General features: G+C 45.4%; 1 protein-coding gene across 2 annotated transcripts in view; it reads left to right on the top strand.

Annotated features, from left to right (window-relative positions):
- Nucleotides 1-21,737, top strand: part of LOC119382561 (alpha-N-acetylgalactosaminidase) — a 31,480-nt gene extending 9,743 nt beyond the window's left edge. The window contains exons 3-8 of one of the 2 annotated variants that reach the window (XM_037650313.2): nt 3,929-4,103; nt 5,831-5,925; nt 6,765-6,926; nt 10,324-10,521; nt 16,620-16,801; nt 18,895-21,737. In XM_037650313.2, coding sequence (XP_037506241.1) covers nt 3,929-4,103; nt 5,831-5,925; nt 6,765-6,926; nt 10,324-10,521; nt 16,620-16,801; nt 18,895-19,270 — 1,188 coding nt within the window. In that variant the 3' untranslated portion in view covers nt 19,271-21,737. The remainder of the gene's footprint in view (nt 1-3,928; nt 4,104-5,830; nt 5,926-6,764; nt 6,927-10,323; nt 10,522-16,619; nt 16,802-18,894) is intronic. The other variant, XM_049412239.1, reaches the window with a different exon arrangement.
- Nucleotides 21,738-25,380: the final 3,643 nt, after the last annotated feature.

The raw sequence follows: 25,380 nt of genomic DNA, 5'->3' as shown, positions 1-25,380 counted from the left end.
GAAACAAGACTGAACTTGGGCTGCGGGTCCGTCATGAAAGTCCCATAAAGGTGGACGAAGACCCCAAGGGACGAAGCGGCGGTCTTGGCGAAGGAGCTTGGCCTTATCTATCGTGTGCAAAGCGCTTCTTAAATTTACTTTCGCCGCAGTACTTTGGTTCATGCAGAAAAGCGTAGTAAGATTTTAAGGGCTACTAGCGGTAACGGGGCACAACACATTGGTTCACTAATTACCACGCGCATGCACCGTATATTCATAACCGTATGATCGTTGGTTGGTTGGTTGAAAAACTTATTTGGGTCCTGCAAGGCGCGCGTCAGCGCGCAGCGGGCGTCTAAAAAAACTTTAATGGCAGTCATTCAGAGCTGTTCATGTCCGTCGCTGCGGCCCTGAGAACACAAAACCTATGCCAACTTTCTTTTGGTCGCGTACTACCATTTTTCCATGTGTTCTGGTGATACGAAATTTCGGATGATACGAATATTTTGGCACGCCCCGAGATTCGTATCACCAGGTTTTACTATATATTTGTTCTAAGCTATATGGGATACGGATGACTCTAAACGATGGCTCTTTCTTTTTACTTATTCAGATTATTTCGGAGACCAAGCCACTAAAGATGATTCAGAATGATAGCAGAGACGTTGCAGTCCTGCGTATACACGCTTTCAAAATGACCGATTATATTTGCCTACCAGATTCCTTTATATGGCACGGGAGTTGAGCAGGGCTTGATTGGCATAAACAACGGCATTTCGCTTTTATCGCAGTGAAGGCTGTGTCAAGGAGATGGCCAACGCGTTCGTGAGCCAGGGTTACCGGACAGTCGGATACCAGTATGTGAACATCGACGACTGCTGGATGGCGAAACAACGTGACGCATACGGAAGCTGCAGGCGAATGGAACCGGTTTCCCAATGGCAATCAAGCACCTGGCAGACTTCGTGGTGCCTTGAGGAAATCAATGACCGCTAAATGACGCGGAAATAGATCGAAGCAATAGCTTTGCACACTTTATCTCTAAGGATGAGCTTTTTAATACCGTAGAATTTCAGCGCACCGGTCTACGTGGACACGATTCAACATGTGTGCAGGTTTATTTTGACGAGATCGTTTGGTTGATTGTCGTTTCGTTGTTCAATTAATGTCCATTATGCCGCGACTAAGCTAGTGTGCGCTAAACGAAAAGTGTAATGCACACCTTTTCAATTTAAACTTGTTCTACGTACCCAACTTGTAAGTCAGTGGTACATAGGTAAAATAATTTATACTTCTCTTTAGACACACCCATACCCATAGACCTGGGGCTAGGAGACTTCTCCATTAGGGGTGGGGTTGGGGGGAGGGGGGCAATACCACAGGCCTCTCCCGTCCCTCCCCTCCTCTCCGTTGGTCAAGTCCGAAGAAAACAGCTCTGCAAATGGATGCAAAAATGAAAAATGAAGCGATGACGAGCTTCTCACAGGAAGGAAGGAATGGAAGAGAAGAAAGGCAAGGTGCTAACCAGTTAAAAGAATTGGTATGCTACTTTGCAGTGGAGAGAAGGCCAGCCATTGGTTCCCGGCTTCCCGGGGTAAAGGTGGGAAGTGAACATTTTCTTGAATGCAACATCAAGGGTCCTGGTCGCCATTATCATCAAGAGAGCATACGTAGCCATGAGACCGTGCATTGAGAAATGACAAAGGTGCGACTGAGTTGGCGCCCACCTTTATATGCCTTTATTCACATATGTCTCTCTATTTCTCTCTTCTCTCTTTATTTCTGCATCTCTCTCTCATTAGTGAACCAGTGCAGTGGTGGGTAGTGGGATTTTCTCCTCCTCACCATCACATCTCTCCTCCTCACGCTCACTTCCCTTTCCCACCCCCTGCTACAACCTATAATATCCAGGCTATGCTATGCTTCGCTAGCGTGCCTGAATAGCCGAGAGGTTAGGACGCTCGCCTTCTATGCGGGTACGCGGGTTCGAATGCCCGCCTTGTAAAAAATTTCTTCGGCAAGAATTTTTCTTTCTTTCTTTTTTCTTTCTTTCTTTCTTCTTTCTTTTCTTTCTTTCTTCTTTCTTGCTTTCTTCTTTTCTCTTCTTTCTTTCTTTCCTTCTTTCTTTCTTTCTTTTTCTTTCCTTCTGTTCTTTCTTTTTTCTTTCTTTCTTGCTTTCTTTTCTTTCTTCTTTCCTTCTTTCTTTCTTTCTTTCTTTCCTCTTTCTTTCTTTCTTCTTTCCTTCTTTCTTTCTTGCTTTCTTTCTTTCTTTCTTTTCTTCCTTTCTTCCTTCTTTCTTTCTTTCTTTCTTTCCTTCTTTCTTTCTTCTTCCTTTCCTTCTTTCTTTCTTTCTTCTTTCCTTCTTTCTTCTTTCTTTCTTCTTTCTTTCTTTCTTTCCTTCTTTCGTTCTTTGCTTTCTTTCTTTCTTTCTTGCTTTCTTTCTTCTTTCTTTCCTTCTTCTTTCTTTCCTTCTTTCTTTCTTTCTTTCTTTCTTTCTTTCTTTTCTTTCTTTCTTGCTTCTTCTTTCTTTCTTTCTTTCATCTTTCTTTCTTTCTTTCTTTCGTTTCTTCTTTCTTTCTTTTCCTTCTTTCTTTTCCTTTTCCTTTTCTTTCTTTCTTTCTTTCTTTCTTTCTTCTTCCTTTCTTCCTTTCCTTCTTTCTTTCTTTCTTTCTTTCCTTCTTTCTTTCTTTCTTGCTTTCTTTCTGTACTCGTTCTCAGGGTTATTACAGGCCACGCCGTGGCGGGGTCGTGGGATCTGCCAAATTCTGTTTCACGTATACCAGTTCAGGAGGATCATAGTTTTCTGATAGGCCGCATTACGGCTAGCTTTGAAAGCTTCGCTGTTAATAGCCATGGAAGCACAGCGGAGCGTTACAATACTGGACGAAGTATAAGGTGAAAGAAAAACTGGTGGGGAGAGGTGACCAACTTGCAGAGTTAAACGATCGTGGGTATGTATGGCCTTCGTGTAAATATTTACAAAAATGCTAGAAAAGGATGCATGCGAGCGATATTTACATGGTTGAGTATATATACGTGCGTGGCATAATACAGCAATTGAGTTTCTTAACATCGGCGGTTACGTTAACACACACGCACGCACGCACGCACGCACGCACGCACGCACGCACGCACGCACGCACGCACGCACACACACACACACACACACACACACACCAACACCACACACACACACACACACACACACGCACACACACACACACACACACAATTTGTAGGAACAGAAAGCCTTAAGTAGGAACGCACGTAGACACAACTACTGTAGTAAAATCTAGAACACACTGATGGTATTGAAGAACAGTCTAGACAACACGTTCAGATCTACATGAAGGCTACGTATAAGTTGTGTTCTACACGTATCTTGTACTTTCGCCCTTGCTAATGCGTGACTTTGAATAAAACTCTGTCGAAATAACTGAATCTGGCAGAGCTTCAGCACGATTCTCAAAACAATGGTATGCTAAGAAAAATCCACCTTGCATAACGCTCAGGGAAAAGCATTTCTTTGCGTTGTCGCAGGTTAATGACTTCAGAGGATAGTTGCAAACATTGTGTTTCTCTTACTTTTTTTATTCGGCAATGTAGCAGCGATTGTATAGCAATTCGCGTAGGTCTTTTTGCCGAGGTATATTGGAGAGCCGTTCAATGACACCCAACGTTTCCCGATTGTACGCGCCCTGATGGTAATACAGACATATATCTGTTTTGCTGCAACATCCACTTTTAATTTCTTCGCCACTTTTCTTTTCTCTCCTGTTCAAGCGTGTGGGCGTACTGCCCAATTTATAAAACAATCGCAGGTCCACTTCTCTTTCTCTGATTGTGGCGTTTTAAGAATTCTACATGAATAATACTAAAGATAGTAGTGTACTGTTATTAATTAATTACTTAATTAATACTTAATTATTTATTTGTCACGCCTTCTCAGATGCACGATCGTGGCCTGAAGCTGGGGATCTATGGCGATGTTGGAACAAAGACGTGCGAAAAGTATCCCGGCAGCAAGGAGTACCTGTTCAAGGATGCCCAGACTTTCGCCGAATGGAATGTGGACATGGTCAAGATGGACGGCTGCTTTGCCAATATTACAGAATACAAAAAACGTAAATATCTACCTTTCCGCTTCAAACAATAGATCCAATGGCGACATAGGCAGATTGTACGCTGAATAGAATTCAATAGAGCTAGTTGGTTCAGAGCTACTTGGTTTAGGCAATGTTATTCAGGTTAGAAAGACTGGTTAAACAAAGACGGGCAGTCTTTCACTGTGTTCCTTTGTACCTTTATCCCATGTTTCCGTCTCTTCAGTTGTTCAATTTGGCATTAGCTTTGTACGCAATCGCCGCAACAAACGTTGATTTGACCTACGTTTATTTTTTATCTCTCTATTGTCCTAATCAGAAAGCTTCAAGCACCCTTACGTTAACTGTGGACAACGTTAGATATAGTTTAGGACGGCAGCTTTGAAGTATGCGTGAGAATAAGTTCTCATATTTGGGGGACTATAGCTTTAGAAAATTTGGTAGCTTATACCTCTCCTACTTTTGCTATAATATGAAAAGTTGGGTGAGTTCATTGGCAAAATCGCATAATGAAATAACGCAAACACGACGGCACACAAAGGCCAAAGACAACGTGACAAGCGTTGATGTCATGGTCTTCGTATTTGTGTTTGGGGACCGCTTGCGCTCTTTCGAAATGCAGTTTCGCCGACGTTTCACAGCGTTGCCCGATATCAACGAGGTATTATTGTTTTTCGCTCGTGCGTATGGCATGGCGCCGGGGCATGTCTTCCTGAATGACGAAGGACACGCGTACACCACCTGTGACACCATCTATGGACCCTTACGCTGCAACTTAAAATAAGCATGCAGCAGATACAAAGCGCCCCGTTGAAATCAATGTTCAGCTCCCTCGCCCCCTCGTCTTTCACCCAACACTAAGATGCGCACCACGCGTTCTGGAGACTCTTCCGCACTTTCTGCAGTTGGCTATGACGCCCACGATATTGGCAATTATTCGCGTTCAAACTTGTATTAGAGGCCTACGTTATCTTGGTTATATCTGGAGCTGCCTAATTATGTTCAGTAATCAGCAGTCTCATCCTAATATGGCTTCTTCTACGTTTGTTCTCTTTTTTTGCTGCTCGGTTATATTTTCTGTTGAGCGAAAATATGTATCTACCCACTCCTGTCATTTATTGCCGTGAAAGATTAAAATATGAATGAATGATATAAGAGTTCGAAAGTAGAACCAGTCAGTGAGGCCGGAAGTAAGAAACGGAAGGGCGTAACTGGAGGTTACATGTGTTAGCAGCAGTAGCAGCAGCCACAGTCAGCAAACCCGGGGAAGTTCACAAAGAATGCTTGGCTTTTAAATCACTAAATGTCATTAAGGACTCTGTATTTCGTTAAAGGAGGCAGGTATTCTCCTATGGAATGATTAGACCGTCGGCCTTCCCGACTGGCATCACGTTTCAAAACGCACAGGCCTTTTATTTAAGAGTGGTTGATTAGAGGCACAATGCCAGCCTAGCGCAAGGAAGAAACGCGATTAAGGTATGCCGGTAACTAGGAGAACATCTGACAGAAAATTTAGGACGTTATATTTCCGAACCATGGTGTAGGTTGATGAAGAAGGCAATGCGCCATATAAGAACACTGACAGTATAGTCATGAGTAGGTTTGCGATTGTATGGATCCGAAATGTGCATTATACGTATAACTATGGAAGGCGAGTGCAATACGCTACAGTACATTCAATCCACTTTCTGCCTTCATGAAGTTGCTGATTGCACTGAAATGAAAGTTCCCTTTCTACTCTCCCCTAGTGTACCCGGAGTTCGGCAACGCCATCAACAAAACTGGACGACCGATGGTCTACTCGTGCAGTTGGCCTGCCTATCAAGTCTTTTCTAACATGACTGTAAGGTTACCTTCATTGATTACAGCTTACTAAGGTGTTCACAGTTTTACGCCGAGGTATAAAGAGATTGAAGATTTCCGAAGTCGTGCGCAGGCTTTGTGTTTAGTAGGTGCGTGCGAATAATCAAAATTCTAAATACAAATGGATAATTCTGCTATTGGATCATATTTGATTCATATATATTCGTTTGTCGAAGGTGTCTCATCTTCGTGTTTTTTAAATGAATATATAACGTATAAAATGTATTACCTGCGTCTCGAGGGAGCCATAACTATGGACGTGAGCACAGTTCTGAACTAATAATCCTAAAGTTCTTGCAGGTTTTCTGCGGAACATCAGTCACGGCCTGTTAGTAATATATTCCCAGCGCGTGCGTAGTTCGCAAGAATCTGACTTATTCAGGGACTGCAATCCGGTTAGATGTGCTATGTTTAGTGGAAATATGGTTGATATCTCATTACAGTATGCTGAAGATTGCACTACCAGGGACTAATTATTAGCGCATGCGGAAAAAATGTTGGTGTTTCATGAAATTAAATTTTGCAGTACAGCCTAAACCCGACTTTGCCACACACACACACACACACACACACACGCACACACACACACACACACACACTCACTCACTCACTCACTCACTCACTCACTCACTCACTCACTCACTCACTCACTCACTCACTCACTCCCCTCACTCACTCACTCACTCACTCACTCACTCACTCACTCACTCACTCACTCACTCACTCACTCACTCACTCACTCACTCACTCACTCACTCACTCACTCACGTAGATATTCTATATATGTGCACATATATCGCTCTGTCGTGTTTTTTTCAGCCGAACTACACGTTAATCGGCCACCACTGCAATATGTGGAGAAACTATGCAGACATCGCCGACACATGGCGAAGCGTGGAGGGTATCATTGACTACTATGCGAAGAACCAGGATGCGCTGGTCGCTGCAGCCGCGCCGGGACGCTGGAACGACCCGGATATGGTGAGCACACATTATGTGACCAATAACGGCAGTATCTGAACATGACAGAAAGCTTAGGTCTCTCGACCTGCTGTGAACGTACGAACAAAGATGGCGTATGCCGTGGAGTTCGTGTCACCGTCGAATCTCTTACATTCCATTTCGGCGATTCACATATATCCTCGATGCGGATAACGCACCAAAGTAACGGTACTATTATACGCCAAACATTTATCACCGGCGCGCTTCCTTACAAGAGAGGCAGAAAACGCAGAAACCTACGAAAAGGTACATTCGAGCCGCTCGTCTGTAAATTGCATGGGAAGAGCTGCGAGCACAATACTAATGGGAATTTAGCCTGTGCCAGACCTTCCACATCAGTGGATATTTTTTGTTTGTGTTTTACGGTACGTGTCGGCAAGGAACAAAGTACTATTGGAGAGCTGCCTGTTAAATAAATACACTGCACGAAATCCTAATTTAGAAATATAGTCGTCATTTTACTTTTCTTTTATACCTGTCTCATTGGTAATTTTAAATTTGTCAGGCCGGTATACGCGTATGTAAAGCCCCACAAAATAAAAAAAAAGACTTCTTTGCATTCGTTTAAATAAACACACTGAACGAAGTCCGAATTTAGAAATGTGGTCGTCGTTTTTCTTTTCTTTCATAACTGTCTCATTGGGAATTAAAAGTTTATCAGGTCGGTATACGCGTATGTAAAGCCCCACAAAGAAACAGAAAAACTCGACATGACACACTACATATCGCAGAATATCTGCAGATATCGCAGAATTGATTTGTCATACCTGCGATAAAGCACCTGCCCGTAGAGACGCAATTTGTCATACCCACGATTTTCGCCAGTAGAGACGCAATTAAGTACAGTTTTGTTTCTAATCTTGTCTCTGAGATAAATGGACATCTTGCAAGGATCTGTAAGGGTAATGGTGCGAATGATCTGAAGTCTCACTCTTACGACCGCAAAATAAGCTGTTTTGTGTATGCTATTTGCTTACATAGGGGCGCAGCCAGAATTTTATATCGGGGAGGGGAGAGGGGGAAAAGGGGTTTATTGAGTAGAGCTACAAGGTGGGCCAGTTGGTGTTTATGCATCTTTCAAGGTGCACTAAGTGGACACAGACACTGCACAGAATGAAAAAATAAAGGTCGAGCGCGAACTACCAACTGGGTGTGTCCAGGTAAGATAGAACACGAGGTGCCGGTCACCATTCCCGATTTTGATGAAATTTACTGTAGTCCTAGGCGTTAGATCCAGAACATTGGCTTCGAGGTTTGTTTTGCGAAAAAAAATTTTGTTCGTCTGAAAAAATATATGTATAAAATTTGGCTGCAAAAACACTTTTCCGCCAATTTCGTGATTTCTGAATTTTGAGCGCACCTGGGGAAAAAAACGGTGCGCTTCTTGGTCGCAATATTTGTTCCCCTCAAAGGACAAGTGAAGTAAATCTTATGAGTCTATTATCTTCCTTGCTTCTCGAAGCACTTTTTGAAGACAAAAATCACAAACATGGAAACTCGCACAAATTACCTGTATTTGAGGAATTTATTGCTGCAAACAAGTCAAAGTGAGGGTAACAAAATTGGTACATATTAACTTTGAAACTTTCGCTCTCTTTTAAAATAATTTCCGCGGCTTTATCGCACTCCGTTTTACTCGATAATTTGGCTGAAGCGTAAGTCATTTACCAAAAATGCCGAAGTTTGAAAATAGTTTTCTCAAAAAGGCCATTTCTAATTTTTTTAAAAATGTCTCTGATTGAAGTCAAGGATGTCATCTTCCATTCTGCATTAAAAAAAAAAACGTTGCATCATTTTTGCTGCTAACACGTTATAGTGCGTCAAATGTGACCAAGTCAGCCAAGCGGCCGCGCCGTTCGTTGTGTGCTGACAATCGGTATATAAGCTGTTTAAAATCATTGTACACGACATAATCACAAAGCAGCAGCTCCACAACAACGACTGCGCAGCCAGGTGTCATGGTTCAGCAAGCTGGGTCTTGCGATCAGCCGCTTGACAAACCCGCAGCAGCTGCCGCTCGACGTTGCGGGCGCTCACATTACATGAGTGCCGCTTCGACTGCGGATGAGTTCCGCTTGCGCGAAAACTACGCTCAGAGGACGAGCGAGAGAAGGAATGCATCACTGTAAAAGTTCAAGGCTGTTAAGTGCCAACGAAAGCCATATTATGCAATGAAAAGTATGACGGAAATTTCGAGCGAAATAAAGCCACGGAAATTATTTTAACAGAAAGCGAAAGTATCAAAGTTAATATGTACCGATTTTTATTATTCTCCCTTTCACTTGCTTGCAGCAATAAATTCCTCAAATACAGGTATTTTGTGCGATTTGCCATCTTTTAAATTTTTTTCTTCGAAAGTGCGTCAAAAAGCGAGGAAAATAATAGACTCATAAGATTGTATTTCACTTGTGCTTTGAGGGGAACAAATATTGTGACTGAGAAGTGCACCGTTTTTTCCCTAGATGCACTAAAAATTCAGCAATGGCCACATTGGCGGAAAAGAGTTTCTGCGGCCAAAATTTATATATTTTTTTCAGGCGGACAAATTTTTTTTTCGCAAGAGACCTATTGGACCTCAATAAAGTTCTTTCATCAATCCACCCATCCAAGACTAACTTCGAAACCATTGTTCTGGGTCTAATGCCTTGGCCTACAGAAAATTTCATCAAAATCGGAAATAGTGACCGGGACCTCGTGTTCGATTTATCTGGACACACCCGACTGTAGTTTAATATAAAAAAAGAAGTTTGCGCTCGACGTCGTGTGTCCTGTATTTTATGGTTCTGTGCAGTGTCTGTGTTCACTCAACGCACTTTTAAAGATGAAAAGGGGGGAGGGGGGGTCCAACCTGCATGTGTGTTAGTGTGCGTGTTTGTATGCGTGCATGTATGTATGTACATATAAACTAAAAATTTCGGGGCGGGGGGCTGATGCGAACACTTGCCCCTTCCTATGGCAACGCCTATGTACCGCCTATGCACTTACATAAGTTATTTTGAATGTTTGGTTGTCTTCTGTTCTTGTCGGTCACTCTTGTACCATTGAAGGCCCCTTCTGAACTACAGCAGTCGTTAGCCGTAGGTATAAAAGAAATTAAGGAAACAGCTCTATCATTATCACATTATGTAAATTGTGGGATATAAAAAAAGAAATAGGTAGAGATTTTTAATGACATCGTCGGAAATGGCCTTGTTTGTCGCTTGGCATCTAAAATCACGTTCTTTGGATGGCAACACTCTTAAAAAAAAAAGACCCTTTGGACTCTTTGCTTTTTTTTTTCTTCAGTGAATATGAAGAAGTCACGAACTGTCGGTCTTCATCTGTGGCTGTAGATAGATGATCTACCGACCCCTTCATCCTCTACTTTCTCTTGCAGTTGGTGATCGGTAACTTCGGTTTGAGCTACGACCAGAGCAAAGCCCAGATGGCACTCTGGGCTATAATGGCCGCTCCTCTGCTCATGTCTCACGACCTGCGCCATACGCGCCGCGAATTCAGGAAGATATTGCAGAACACAGGCATCATTGCTGTAAACCAGGACCCACTGGGAATAATGGGAAAAAGAATAAGGAAGGTAAGCTTTCGAACATTTTTTCTGGTATTAGTCGTTTAAAGCGTTCGGGGAGGTCCTGGCAGCGCTTGTCACCCTTAAGAACCGAAGGAGTCTTCACGCACTACCTGAGTTGATTACTGAATTTCTTCGCTCATAGGTAGGCATGTTATTTTTGTGTCTGGTTTACGATGGGCGTGTTAGCGAAGTATTTCTGATGCAGTCTTCAGCAGGACAGTGCACTTGTCTCAAGGATGTGGCTATAGCGATGAGAAGTCTCTTAATGTAGTTATTTAGTGCGAAATATTTTTCGCCTCATGCCAGGAGAATTGCGGTAGGTAGGTTACTGTTTACCGTCGTTTCAGGCCTCAGAACGACTGAAAGTTTAGCAATTTATTAAGAAGACCCTTCAACACTTTTCTAAGTAATCATGAAATGACCTCACTATCGGGGTTTATTGACTCACGAATCAACTGCCGCAAAAATATTATGAATACGTCAAGTAAGATAGGAGTTCGTCACACGCTTCAAGAGCTTTCTCTCTCCGTTCGTCTCAGCGAGCGGGCTGAAAGCTACTCAGGGGAGTGGGTGGTGAAGGGGAGCACTTTACTTCTTGTTTTCTTTGAACACACTTGCGGCCAACGAAGAAACGTTGCGCATGGCTCACTTGTACGCTCAAGTACAAGTCACAAAAGTATGGCGGTTTTTGCGCAAGGAAATAACGAGGGAAGGGGTCCAGGGTTTGCGCTCCCCTGGACCCCTTCCCTCGTTATTTCCTTGCGCAAAAACAGCCATACTTTTGTGGCTTGAACATGAACCGACTAGCCCAGCAACGTGTACTTCTAGATCACTTGTACGCGCCGCGGCGCTAAAGCCCCTGTATTTTTCAAAGGCATCGCAAACTCCTCCTCTCAGCGCCATTTCCTCCTCGCCCGTTTCCTCTCGGCCGCCATGGTCGTGCGAGACTCTCAAGGCGCGTCGAAGCACTTGCTTGTACTTGCTAGGAAACGCGACAATTCTGGGCGCAGATTCACACAGCTGTTCGTACGTAAGATGTGTAGCACAAATAGTATGTGGTCGGTCGTGACCTTAGCTATCATCTCGTGTTTTATAAGCAACAAATCGCACACTGGTACTGGCATATATAAGAAATCCCATTGCGGAACCTTACGCGCGAAGAGCTTTCTGGACCTGCGACCTGTTTTGACAACGTGAAAAACCTAGCGTTTGCGCATTGCATTCGAGTTCACAAGTGTGGGATGCGTCGCTCACACCAGGAAAACAAAAGGCAGAACACGCTAAACGCAATCCTAGGAAGTCTTTACAGCTGCCGTTTTTCTTTTCGGATACCGTGGTGTTTGTTTACAAAACGTTTACAAGCGCACAAGGCTTTAGCTTATTGCGGCCAGTTCTCACAAGTATGACTGGCTCGAACTGATCTTCCGTGAAGTGTTTATGAAAACAGACATCCTCCATAGCACCGCCTGCAATTTGCCTAAAGAAATACGAGCGAAGTGCGCTGCAAAACATTTTATTCCTGCGAAAACAAAAATGCGAAGGGCGACGAAAAATGGATGGTGTCCTTGCACTGGATGGGTTCCTATTTATTTAAGTCAAATGTGTACTTAAAAAGTTTAGTCCAGAATACAACAGAATAATAAAGCGCATCAAAGAGAAACATATACAGCAACTGTCGTGTGATAATTATTATTCAACACAGAAAATCAGTAACAAAAGCACTGAGAAATGCGGATAAATTTAAAAATATATAAAAGCCGACAACAAAAAGAGTAAAAACTTACACCCGCTTCAAATAAACATATAGTTAAAGAGAGAAAATAATTAGACGGTTAGAAAACAAATATGCGTTTGAAATTATAGTTTGCATACTTATAGTAGCTTTGCAGCGTATTGCGAAGTGAGTTACGCTCATCAATCGATGCTTCTTACTTGCCATATCTCTTTCTTTATCGTACACATCTCATCACCACCCTGTATTTGTGCACTCTGGCAAAATGAACGCTAAAAAAAAACAGCTCCAACTTTCTCAGAGTAAGTTTTTAAAGACTTGTAGTAAATGAGGAAGGAAGGAAGAAAGAAACAAGAGGAAAGACAGGGAGGTTAACCAGTTCATAGAACGGCTGGCTGCCCCCTTCTGGGGGAAGGGGTAAGGGGGATAAAAGGTGATAAAAGAGAGATGTTACAAAAAAAAAGGAAAGAATACTACACCGCTTAAAGTCTGTATCTAAGACCAGTTGTCCGCAAGAAGCGTAATAATGCTTTCAAAGCCTTCTGTGCTGACGACGGACTCGTCCAAGGTCCCAAAACCATAACCTAACCTAACCTAGCCTAACCTAAAGATGAAGTTCGTAAATTCTAGGGGCCGCGCCAGGGCCTGAGCGAGAAAACACAGCTCTTGCAAAAATGTTTTTCTGAAACGTTGGAGTAAATTTTCACAAAACGATTAGTAAACCGAACACTAAGGATTTCGCTGTAATTACTGTGCGAGAAAGCGTGGCCGATAATGTCACTCCGCTTTTTTTTTGTTTTACTTAGGAATCAGTATCGAGCCTTAGCTTCATCTAAAGGATTTCGCGAATATACGCGAAATGGTTTAGTAGGATCGACTTACCTCACAAAGCCTCCCATGGTAGCAATCGAAGTTCTTTCTCCCGATACGATGGAGCCATATCGCTCGCCGTTTGAGGTTTTCCTTTCCATGAGGAACAGAAAAAAGCATATCACCCTTGGCAATGCTGTTCGAGCAACCAACAGCGTAAGAAGTTGGTATCTGGCTGCAGCCGATGGCGTCTTGCAAACTGTAAAAAGCCGCACGTGTGCGCTCAGGGACAGCGCACACGTGCGGCGGTGTTTTCACGCACGATAATGGCGTCGTTTTCCGGCGAGAGCACAAGTGGCGGAGGAGTCATCGCAGATAGCTGGTCACGTGTCGGGCCTGGTCCAATAGGGGAGCACAAAAGGGCTAAGAAGAGAGGAGAGACATGGAGGGCGGGGAGGAAATTCTCTCTTTCCTTTTTGTACAGTGGTTTGCGCTACCATTGAAAAAACATGGCTGATCCCTCCGTCATAGGAATCGGTATAACACGAAAGTGAAACGTGTCTTCACAGAAGTAGTGCTTATGATATATGAGAGCTTGTACAATGTCTATTCGTGTTTGGCAGCTATAGAACCGTTTGACGTAGATGCACCCATGTTGACAGCATGTCTCTATCGCGACGACTAACGCCCATGATCATGATTAAACCACTGTGGTAGCTGACGGTGCGAACATATATTTGGACACAGCGAATCGTGAATCCCGCGTAAGGATGATATCAACAAGCTCATAATCAACATTGGTACCCGGTATGCACTTCTTCAAAGCGTCGTCAATTAAGGAGAGAAACGGCACGGTGTGCGCTTTCTAGCAATGGGTAGCCGACGCCTGTGCTCATGCATACACTAACACACACTGCGCTTCAGCAACGCGGGAGGTAGAGGTTCGTAGCCTGAGCCGCAAACGCGTGCGTCCCGCTGGCCTCTGTCTCGCAGGCGCTGCTCTCGCTCCACCAAGGCACGACATTCGCCCGTCGAAATCGCGTCCTTTCTGCAACGCATATTGCAGCAGTTTTGTTAGTCGGTGCTCTCGCAATTGAAGCAGTCGGCGGCAGAGAAATCCCGTTCGTGCACGTGGAAGCTGCACTACTCCGATGAGCCGACGCACGCTAACACGAATCCAAAGGCAAAGAACGTAAGCACGTAAGTGCGTCAAGGGTGCCTCGGCGACGCCAGCGCGGCCAGTCTACCTCTCTGGTATTGAGACGCTTTAACCATGACCTCCGATATCACGTGCAATCTCGGAGTAAGCGCTAGTAAGTGTCGATCGTGAAGCATTACTTCTTTTCACCTCTCACAGACGGCGGCACCGCCCCGCTCCGCCCGCCGCGAAAGAGAAGGTGTGAAAGATATAAGGCGCGTTCGCGCCGTGCCTCGCATCTCCCGAGTTGGCTTAGTCGGTAGAGCGTCGGGCGCTTGCCGTCGCGGCCGCAACGTCGTGGGTTCGATTCCCAGCGGCGTATCTTTTTCTTGGTTTTTTTCTTTCTCACCCGTTGGCGTCCATTTTATCAACGTCATATCCGTGACGGATGTACTTGGTGGACCCCGGCATAAAACACTTTCGTGTTAAAATACAGGGACTTTACGCGAAGCTAGAGTTACTGTATATAGCATATACAGTAACTCTACGCGGGGTGGCCACGTCGCGACACACCGCGGCGGCCGCGGCGGCCGCTGTAACTATCCAGCTCACGATGTTGAAATCAGCCAATGGTTGTGTCTTTTGGGTATGTGACGCAGTTGATTTGGGTATATGGCACCATTTGTCGAGAGAAGAGCGAGCGATTTCTAGCTGACTTTGAACTTTAATTGTAAATTCCCTGCCGCGTGCTGCGCTACAATGTTTGGCTCAAATGCTCACGGGAGCCTCGACTACCGATCAGTAGCATTTGCTGACCATGTTCAAAAACTGTGGCAGGGCCCCTTTAAAGACCCATGTTACTGACACGACATGGACAAGAAAAGTGATAGAAATGGAGAACAGAACAGATGAATATCAAATAAAAGATCGCATAATGGCAAAAAGAAGGAAGGCATAAATCCTGCCTATAAATAACTTTGATTGCATATCGCATGACCTTAGTCACGAAACTTATCTACGTATATTTCGGGGAAGGCAGTGCCAGCCTGTCCATCGTAGGTATACGTGCGGGCACTCACGATAAATAATTCGCTAAGTCTGACGGATCTTCACGCAAGGTGATGAAGGATCGAAGTACTCACGTGCGTGATTCCATATCCTAAACAGCACAACAGCGGAACTTCGCCGACACATGCACTAAGAAGATCGGGGTCGCGTGACCTGAACTGAAGCGTCGCGTCACTGGTAGTGCGGCATGTCGCTGTCGACCCTTGCTCTGCAGCAGTAGTGATGCTGGCAAAACAATGAGAACCGCGATGCGGCACGGCGTAGGTTGCCCGCCTCCCAGTGACACGGGCCAACCAGTGACACTGGCAAAATAGTGATACTCAAGCGACGCCAGGTAGAACCTTCCTTTTCATTCAAAGTTTATGGTGGTATTACGTCATACGTGGCGTTTCTGCTCAGGTGACGGCGACCGGAATTTCCACTACTGCTCTCTTTAGGATATGAAAACACGCTGCACACGTGCTACCGTTACGAATGCGCTACTGTTTAAACGCGAAATGATTTTTTTAACAATGTTATCAATCAAAGCAGCTGCCTTTCCGCCCTGTCTTCTCGGTTTCGCATGCGTGCCCCGCATTTCGTCTTCACATTCATTGATCAGATGACGTCCATCCAACTTAGGCTTCAGCCGGTTTGCGTGAAATGCGTGCTGCATATGGAACAGCACATAGACTACATCCCTACACAGAGTAGCATGCCAGCGGTATACTGACGCCGGCAAAAATCTCTGCATTTCTAATAAAGAGCATCTCTCTCTCTCACATAGTCTGAGGATGCTGAACATATAGAAAGCAAATATGAATGAGTTGAAAGCATCTGAAAATAAGCAGCAACACATTCAAATAGCGCAGGTGATGATGCATGACGTCAGTGGTAGTGCGTCACGTCGTTGTCGGCTCTTATTCTGGCAACAGTGATGCTGCCAAAACAGTGTGAACCGCGAAACGGTACGGCGTAAGCTACTGGCCCCTAAATAGCGCACATAGCGCACAAGCTGCGCATTATATATTGCATGCGCCCCACTCACGAGAGTGGCATTAGCTCACTCCACTGAGGCATCTTATAGGTGGCACTGCTGCTGCATGACGAAAAGAGTTGAGCATAATTTGATTTAAGGAGCGAAATAATCGCGTAGGTGACATCTAGGCGCATACAATGACGAAGCGTGATCGCGCATATAATTCAGTGATAAACGCCGTTGGTGAATACATGTGCGTGCTCATCAAACCACGTGTCACCACAATGCATTTGTCGCAGACTTAATTTGAAGCATCTGATACTTCGGAGCTACTGGCTGGTAGAATACCGTACTTATTTTTCTTTCGACGTTTTGTTCTACTTTCTTTTTTTTGACAGGAGAAGCGAGTGGAGACGTGGGTCCGTCCGGTGACACCCGTAGTGGGCACTGCCTACTCGTACGCGTTGGTCTTCTTCAACAGGAACGGCATGGGCAACACCCGAAAGCACGTCACGCAGCTCAGAGCTTTGGGACTTGAACACCCGTATGGGTACCGTGTGACCGATCTCTTCGAGAACAGGTGACCATCATTATATGGCAGCAGTGCTTCAAGAAATCCGATAGTGCCCGCGTGTGTGTTTGTGTGTGTGCGTGCGTGCGTGTGTGTGTGCTTGTGCGCGCGCGCGCGAGCCTATTCGTGAGTTATGACAAGTGCAGCAAGTTAGGCTGGTTGGCAAAGGTGTATAGTGACTTTTTGAAAAGCGCGAAATAACCACGACAAAAGATGAAAGGTACATGAGACAGGCACTGACTTCACAGCAACATTTATTCAGAACATACAGACCACATTATTTCTACTCCTGCACCCAGAGGCGGAAAATACCGGGGGGGGGGGGGGGGGGGGGCTCGGGCCCCCTCCGGTCGGCTTCACGAAGGGCAGAGCCCCCAACCCCCCCTGGCGCCGGTCCGGGATATTTTTTAAGAGCGTGGCTTAGGTCCCTGTCCATTGACAACGGACTGTGGGCCGTCCTGTCTAGCAGCTATTTCACAGGGGCCTGTTTATTTCCCCTCTTCTTTTTCCTTTCAGGCTTTTAAATTTGGATCATGGGCCAGTGACAAGTTAAACATGCAGTGGAAAATGCCCCTCAAACGGATTTGTATGTGCAGAATATGTTGTGTTGATGAACAACTGAAGCCACCGCTTAAGCGATGACAAGTTTAAAAGTCTTGAGCCCCGTAGCGCCTGGCTTTCAGAACACAAAAATGCTACCGAGAATACAAAGCAATCCCGACACAGTCAGTCAGTGATGGTAGTAAATGGTATTTGCTACCATCTGAGAATTATTTTTGGCCACCTTAAATTCAATTTACTGGCATTATTAAAGCTTCTTGTGCCAGCATTAGTGTATACTCTCTGCTGTCTGGTGCACGTTCTAACAAAGTAAGCAAGCATGTCCATAAAAAAATTCGGCAGATCCCACGCATTGTGCGAATCGATTTTATGTGATGCAGTCATCGAGTAGCAGCCTATCCGGCCTTTTTCCTTTTGAGCCAAGCGTTACGAGGTGGATCGATGTCTTTGCGGAAATTGAAAGATAAATCTGTAGTCTCCTACTAGAAATCTTCATAATGCCATCGCGGTGTCGGCACCTAAGAGACTAAAGTTACAGGTTACATTGAACTCTCTCTCTCTCTCTCTCTCTCTCTCTCTCTCTCTCTATATATATATATATATATATATATATATATATATATATATATATATATATATATATATATATATATATATAGAGAGAGAGAGAGAGAGAGAGAGAGAGAGAGACCCTCCGGGAAAATGAAAACTCTCCGCGTACGCTCTCACCCACGTTTAGAGCAAGCATACATAATCATGACCCCAGCTATCATCAGTCAGCGTGACCAGTGCTAGGGGCTGCGGGCATGGTTATGTCATAACTGATGGCGAGCCAACACTCGCGGCCAGCACAGCCAGCATGCGATAAGGACCGGCCGGGCATTATCGCAGTCATCCGTTCCATGTGATCCGCAGCCCCCCACCAAAGATGACTGCCCCCTGCAAGCGATTAAAATTCTGGTCTATACATACAGGGTGCCCCCACGCTCACGCAGCGCAACTTAAAAAAAGAGGAGTGGCGTTACGCGAAGCAAACCTAGTACATATTTTTCCGAATGAACTGAAGTAGTCACTGCTAATTTTTGGTTAATGAGGTTTAATTAATTAGTCATAATTATACTTCAAACTAGAAAAGTACTCACCTAGAGAGAGAGAATAAGAATAAAAGAAAGACGGGGAAGTTACCCAGGGCTGAGCCCGGTAGGATACCCTGCACTGGGGAAGAGGGGAGGGGGAAGAAATGTTAGAGAGGAGAGAAAAGTCACTCTTTCAGCCGTACTCACCCATTTTGATACTCACCTAATTATCAAAATGGCAATGAGGCATATGTAGGTATGCTCATATGACATCTAACTGCGCTATTTTCAGCAACGTAGTAATTGCGCGCTCATTTTTTCGGGTTGATAAAGAAAGCCCGCGAAATGTGAGAAGCAACCTCGAACACGTCACCTTACAGTCTGAAAAGAAACAATAAAAAACGACTCAGCATCTCACACGTGAACGTTTTATCGCAACTGACGTTCGACGACCATTGTACGCAGGTATCTGGGACACTACTACCCCGACAGTTTCCTCAAGGTACGAGTAAACCCATCGGGTGGTGTCGTCATGGTGAAGGCGGAAGCGGTGAAGCCGGTGCCTCCTGCATGTCCAAAACCGTGTCTGAAGTACCCACAAAAGCAGCCGCAAAAAGTACTTAATCAGAACAACGAAAACGGCACAGGCACCCCGTCGAGTGGTGCCGCTTTGGGGGGCGTGGAACCCGTGAAGCCACAAGTGTCTTCCGTCTCAGCGGCACCGTCTTCGACGGTCCCGAGCCACGGAGAGACACTAAATGGTGCGGAACCCGTGGCAAGTGCTGGTGTTACAGGGACTTCAGCGCAGCCATCACTGCAGCCCAGCTCTGACCATCGGTAATGACATCGACTCACCCAACGGTTCCACTGCGGCAGTCAAAGGTTTCAGGCAAAGGCACTAGTGTCTTAAGGCTGTGCTCATAGCCCGGCGCTTACAAGAAACGTCCTAGGCCTCCTTGTGGAATGGCGCAAAATAGGAAAAACACCAAAGAAGAGAAGAAGACACAAACAAAGCTTGCGTGTCTTTTTCTCTTCTTTGGTGTTTTGTCCTATTTTGCGCTGTTCTGCAACGAACCATTACCAACTTGCCCAGGTTACCACTTTCCTTAGCCAATTACCTTCGACACCGTGTCGTCGTTTCAGGATTTACATCTGATCCCCAGCAGCAGCTATAACAAACGCGATACCCGTGTGAGTTGGCCAGTGTTTGTTGATAAGAAATCGTTTTGTGTATATATGATGATGGTATCGGGAAAACGGTTATATAATTAGGGATTCAAGCATAAGGAACCTTTGCGGTTAGGTTATGTAGCGCGTTATAAGTTTGCTTGTACCAGTTGCCTTGCCTGGTTTTATTTAGGCAGTTTGCTCTTTTAGTTCACTCTGCTCTGCTCTTCCTCTTCACTACATATCGAATGAAATTTAAGCTCTACTGCTTTATGCGGCATCGCGCACCAAAAAATGAACGCTACATGCAAGCGTCAGAGACGCTTGTGATTAATGTGTGGTTTGGTAGCACTACCATAAGACATTTAGCGATATTATAGGCGAACTGGCTTTTGTATAAGTAAAATTACGCATGGCTGCTTGATCTAGTCGCCGCTTTCCAGACTGTTCTTGATGGAAATTTTCTTCACACATTCGCTCTTATTTGAAAGAGGAGGCTGCTCCTGACGTCAGTTTGAATGTCAACTAGATTCCTGAATAAGGTGTGCTGATTCGAACATTTATGCCAGCATGGAAACTTTTCTCCATAAAACCAAAACATAAAGTTTCGACGGAGCTCTTTACTGTTGAAGCATGTTGACGTGCGGTTTTGTTTATTTATAAAATTCAGTTGCGTCTACAGTAGTTTCTAAGAGTCCACAAAGCATTGCCAAACTCTGCAGATGCGCAGGGGCAAATATTTTTCATGGGAACTACCTTCCGTTAAACGTCTGCCCTGGTGGGGCGTGGGAAGATGGTGCAAAATAAAATATCAATTTTAAAATTTTTTTTTGCGTGCCGAGCGACCGGAAGCATTGCATATCCTTCTTCGATAAAGATGTTGGAGGAGGAGGAAAATTTTCAGCGCCGACGACGAACGTCCAGAAAGAAGAGACGAGATAAGCACTTGTCTTGCTTGCCTCTTCTTTAGGGTCTGTCGTGGTCTGCGCTGAAATTCACATCTTAAGAGTTATGTGCCAACTAGGCCCAAGCGAAATTTTATTGTAGGAGGAGGACTCTGTTGACTAAAAGTGGCTCTAACTTTGCAAAATATGCCATAATGTCCCCGCGCGAGCGCATTCTTCGACTGAATCCTAGAAAGACTTGTTGCTCTTTAAAAGCACGGTGCACACGGTGAGCAAGATGGCTTGAAGAGAGTGCCGGAACAGTACGCATACTGACGGTCCGTGAGCCAACCCACGCACGGGGCTATGCCAGACCCCCCTCCCCTCCCCCATCCTTCACCTCCCATTTTTCGAGACAACGCCCTAAAAATGAGTGAGCCACTCTCTGCGAATCAAATGTTGGAGATTCGCAGAACTTCAGGAGCAGTCGACAAGTTCTTTCAAGCGTACAGCCACAAAGACGTACAGCTAACTAGCGTGCGCGAGCGGCGACTTTTCTGTGCGCCAGCGCCATATGACGGAGCCGAGTTGTAAACGAGACGAGGGTAAACACGTGCCCGCAAAGCGCACTCGGTTGGGCTCATCGTCTGCTAGGCTATTCCTCTTGAAGGACGTCAACCCATATTAGTGCACTTCCGACGAACCATGTTCTTCGGCTTATCTCACGGTTGGTGCCGTGCGGCGTATCTTTGAATTTTATTTTCCTCGATTGCTTGCTGCAACGTTCATCTTCAGAACAGGAAAACTTGAGCAAGACATTGGCCTACTCACTGCGCCGGTTCGTGTGAGGTGCGCTGATACGGGGTGATGTCCTTAAAGAAGAACATCCTAGCAGACGATAGGCCCAGCTGAGCGCGCTTTGTGGGCATGCCTTTAGCCTCGTCCTGTTTAGAATTTGACTTCGTCATATGGCACTGACGCACAGAAAAGTCGCCGCTCGCGCACGCTAGTTAAGAATTTGGGCAGCTGTATATGTTAGTAATATGCCTGCTGCCGAAAAATATCCTTTTTTTTTCGCTTCACTCTTAAACATTTCCGGTTATGCACTGTTTCAGGAAAAATAAGCATTTGTACCTTACACAGCGTCAATTGTCGGCTGTGCAGATAATTTGAAGCTATAAAACGCTGTTTTGTTTGATATTTGCTCACACATATTTGTGCGTTAAAGGCATTTGTAATGAACAATAAAGAAGAATTGCCAATTGTGTTGGTACCTCATTTCACCCGCTGGATAAGAACATGAACTTATGAAACATAGAACCATAGGTTTGAAGTTTACGTCTCAGTAACCCCATGAGGTGGCGAAAAAACTATTAGCGTAGCTTGCACAGGAGGCGCAAGGCTAAAGAGGCAGCGGAGCTGTTGGACACCTAGGTAGCCCTGGCCGTTGTTGTATAGTTTTGCAAAATTTCTCTTTCTTTATTCCTTTTTTTCTCTCTGTCTCTTGTGCATGTCTTTCGTGTGTTTATTTCTATTTCTTTGTTCATCTCTCGCGCTCTATTTCTTTCTCTGTGCCTCTTTCTGTATTTCTGGCTTTCTCTCTCTTCTTCTTGTTCTTTCTGCCTTTCGTTCTCTCTCTCTCTTTCTACGCTTTGCTCTCTCCCCTCCTCCTCGCCCTCACATCTGTCCTCCTCACCATCACTCCTCCTTCCCACCTCCTTGCTATACTATACTATACAAGACTATGCTATGCTCTGCTAGCGTGCCTGGATAGCCGAGTAGTTAAGGCGCTCGCCTTCGGATAGTGGGTACGCGGGTTCGAATCTCGTCTCGGGAAGAATTTTTTTCCCTCTAGAATTTCTTGCTTTCTCTATATTTATTTCTCTTTGTTTCTATTTCTTTTTCTCCCTCTGTACTCGTTATACTTAAAATACGAGCGCGTAACTTCAACAGAGACTTCGGAACTGTACTCGTTGTCTGGCCCATCAGAGTTATCGCATCCTGCGCCGGAGAAATCGGCGCGCCTGTTGTGGGAGCGAAGCAGAAGATGAAGAAAACGACGACGGTGAGGAAGAGGACGAAGAGAGCACGCATCGTTTCATGATGATGACAGTTTTCTGTTTCCGACAGACAAATAACGCCCGGCTTAATCTACTCCGCTGTTAATAATGTGCCTTCCGACTCAATGGTGCTGGTTGGCTGACGTAGAGGTTCTGGAGGCCGCACAGCAGCAAGACGTTCGCTGTTGCAGAAACGCTGCCATCACACTCGCCGCCCCTGAGTCGCTTTCGTGGCACTATACATAACTTGCAACTACGTCACACCACGGAACTCAGGGATACGATTCCGTGGCATGCGCCGCCATTACCGAGCACATGGCAGCAGACGACACCGACTCAAGCTGTGCGGCTCTCGCATTTCCCGTCAACGCTGCACATCGCAACGGCGATTTGTGCGATATTTCGCTGCTGCACGAGAAGTGTAAATCAATAATAATAATAATAATAATAATAATAATAATAATAATAATAATAATAATAATAATAATAATAATAATAATAATAATAATAAGAAGAAGAAGAAGAAGAAGAAGAAGAAGAAGAAGAAGCAGAAGAAACAGACGCGGTGACGTACTGCTTGCCAAACGTGACCACAAACACGTGCGACAGCACGAAAGAGCTGTCCGAGAAGCGGAGCACTCGGACAGCTCTTTCATGCGGCCGCACGTGGCTTACTACGCGTGTAAACAGGAAGGACCTCAGACGTTGCACAACGTTTGTGTGTGCGGGTGTCACTTCATAACAGGCAAGTAATGCTTCCGAATCTCCTCACCTTTTCGCCGAGTGTATCACCACGGAGTTATGCGCGATGTCAATTTTTGTCGAAACGTGAAGCACCGAATTTAACACAGTGATCGCGCCTTGGTTTTCGGGAGGCCCTTTTAGCTCTTCGGTGAAACAACCCCGATTGGGCGCCAAACATGTTATTGGGCCATGGTTTTATGCAGCAATCAGCGACGAAATCTGTGCAGTTCGAGCGCCGAAAAATGCAGGCGGCGAAGAGCGCCGCTGTAGGTGATTCGTGCGAAGTTGTTTCAACCATTACGTGCGACACCACTGACGACACTGCAGGCTACATAATGTCCTGAACGATTCTCGCTCGTCATAAGCGCAAAGCAAACAATCAAAACACGCGCACTACGCCGAACGATCCGCGCACGAACGTAAACACAGCGCGGCCACTGAGACGTATGTGCTCGGTGATGGCGGACGGAAGACAGGAACTGACGTCACTTGCAAGTTATGTATAGCATGGTTGGCGTGGTCGCCCGAAGCAACCAATTATGTGGAGATGACCTTAGGGAGGCGCCGCTAACCATGTTCCACAACACAAGCATACACAATATGATCTAATGCTGCATATCTTTTTCACATAAACGATAACGAGGTGAGGTTGCTAGACCATCCCGGGATGGTGTCGGGTTGCAGTAGGTGAATGTGACCACTCAAGCAGGATGCGCTAGCTTTTGAGGTGAAAGCCTTAGATGCCTCATCACAGGGGCGTAGCCGGGGGGGGGGGGGTTGGAGGGGTTGACCCCCCCCCCCCTAAATGTTTTTATTTTGCATGTGTAGATATACACGCAAACATACAAACGCACGCACGAACGTAAAAAAAAGGATGGTTAAACTCCCCAACCCCCCCCTCCCCGAAAAAAAAATTTTTGGCTACGCTTCTGCCTTATCAAACCCGAAACTTGACCGTCGGCGTCCCGCGTCAGCGGCGTCGGCATCCTGCGGCGTCGGGCACAGCAGAGTGATGGGAAAAAATCACCGCGTGATGACGTCACAGATCTCAGACAGTTGTGACGTCATCATGACGCCATAAATTCTGGCGTGACGTCACGTGACGTAACGTCACATGATGCCGTCACCACATGAAATCGTAGCTTGGTCAAAGGTGGGCCGATCACGCAGGCACTGGAAAACCAGGTAAGTGCCTCCGATCCTGGAGGCAGCGCATAACCACGCTAGGTTCACAAAGCTTTCGGTGGGTGGCGGGAAAAGAAAAGAAGATGGCTTCGAGTCTTAAGTGAGTGCACAAGGGATCCTGTGAGTCTTTTGTAGAGTGTAGAACCTTGGAGTTATTGGCACATACCCACTCTGCACGAGTAACTAACAACAGGACAGTTCAAGATAAGCTCAGAAAAATAAACTTTTAGACAAAATACTAGAATATATTGCCACGCGCGCTTATTATTTTTATCTACCAAGTCCGTTGCACGCGTAGCCGCTGCCTTGCGCAAGCCGCGCCATAATGCCTGAGAACCTTACAGGTTATCTTAGAATCTTCTTATAGGCTTGAGCGCGCAGATGCAAACAGCTGAGATTATTCTGGAACTAACGCGGTCACCATCGATAAGGTTCGAATGTTCGATGCCGCATGTATAAAATGCCGGCGCGCCTTGCCGCGGTTCATTTTATCGACGGCCGACGCCCTGTTCGCCGCTATCAGTGTACAGCGTGTATCGCTGTAGTATGAGTTTTCATTTCCCGGCCACAAGTTCGGCTAAATAAAGAGTTTCATTTTGAACACGCCGACTGCTGCCTTCGTTAACGTCACGACCCCGTGACAATATCGATTCGAAACATTTTTTATTGTGTAAATGGAAGAAGATTAAAGCAAAAAATAATCTCGTAATGGAACTCAGTTGGTGGAAAGAAAAGACAACCTTCGCGTCTAGATTTGAAATTCAAATCTCATATATCATGCATGACAGCCCGGAATAAGAGCGCAAGCCTTCCCGCGACTGTGCTTTAGAGTCGAGTCTGCTAGGTTAGCAAAGTTAAGGCATTTGAATATAACCCAAGTAGGAGGAACGATGTTTCTCACATTCTTTTTC

This window comes from Rhipicephalus sanguineus, chromosome 2 (genome assembly GCF_013339695.2).
Source record: "Rhipicephalus sanguineus isolate Rsan-2018 chromosome 2, BIME_Rsan_1.4, whole genome shotgun sequence".
Taxonomy (NCBI): Eukaryota; Metazoa; Arthropoda; class Arachnida; order Ixodida; family Ixodidae; genus Rhipicephalus; species Rhipicephalus sanguineus.
The sequence above is the reverse complement of the archived record's forward strand: the minus strand, read 5'-3'. Positions and strand labels throughout refer to the sequence as shown.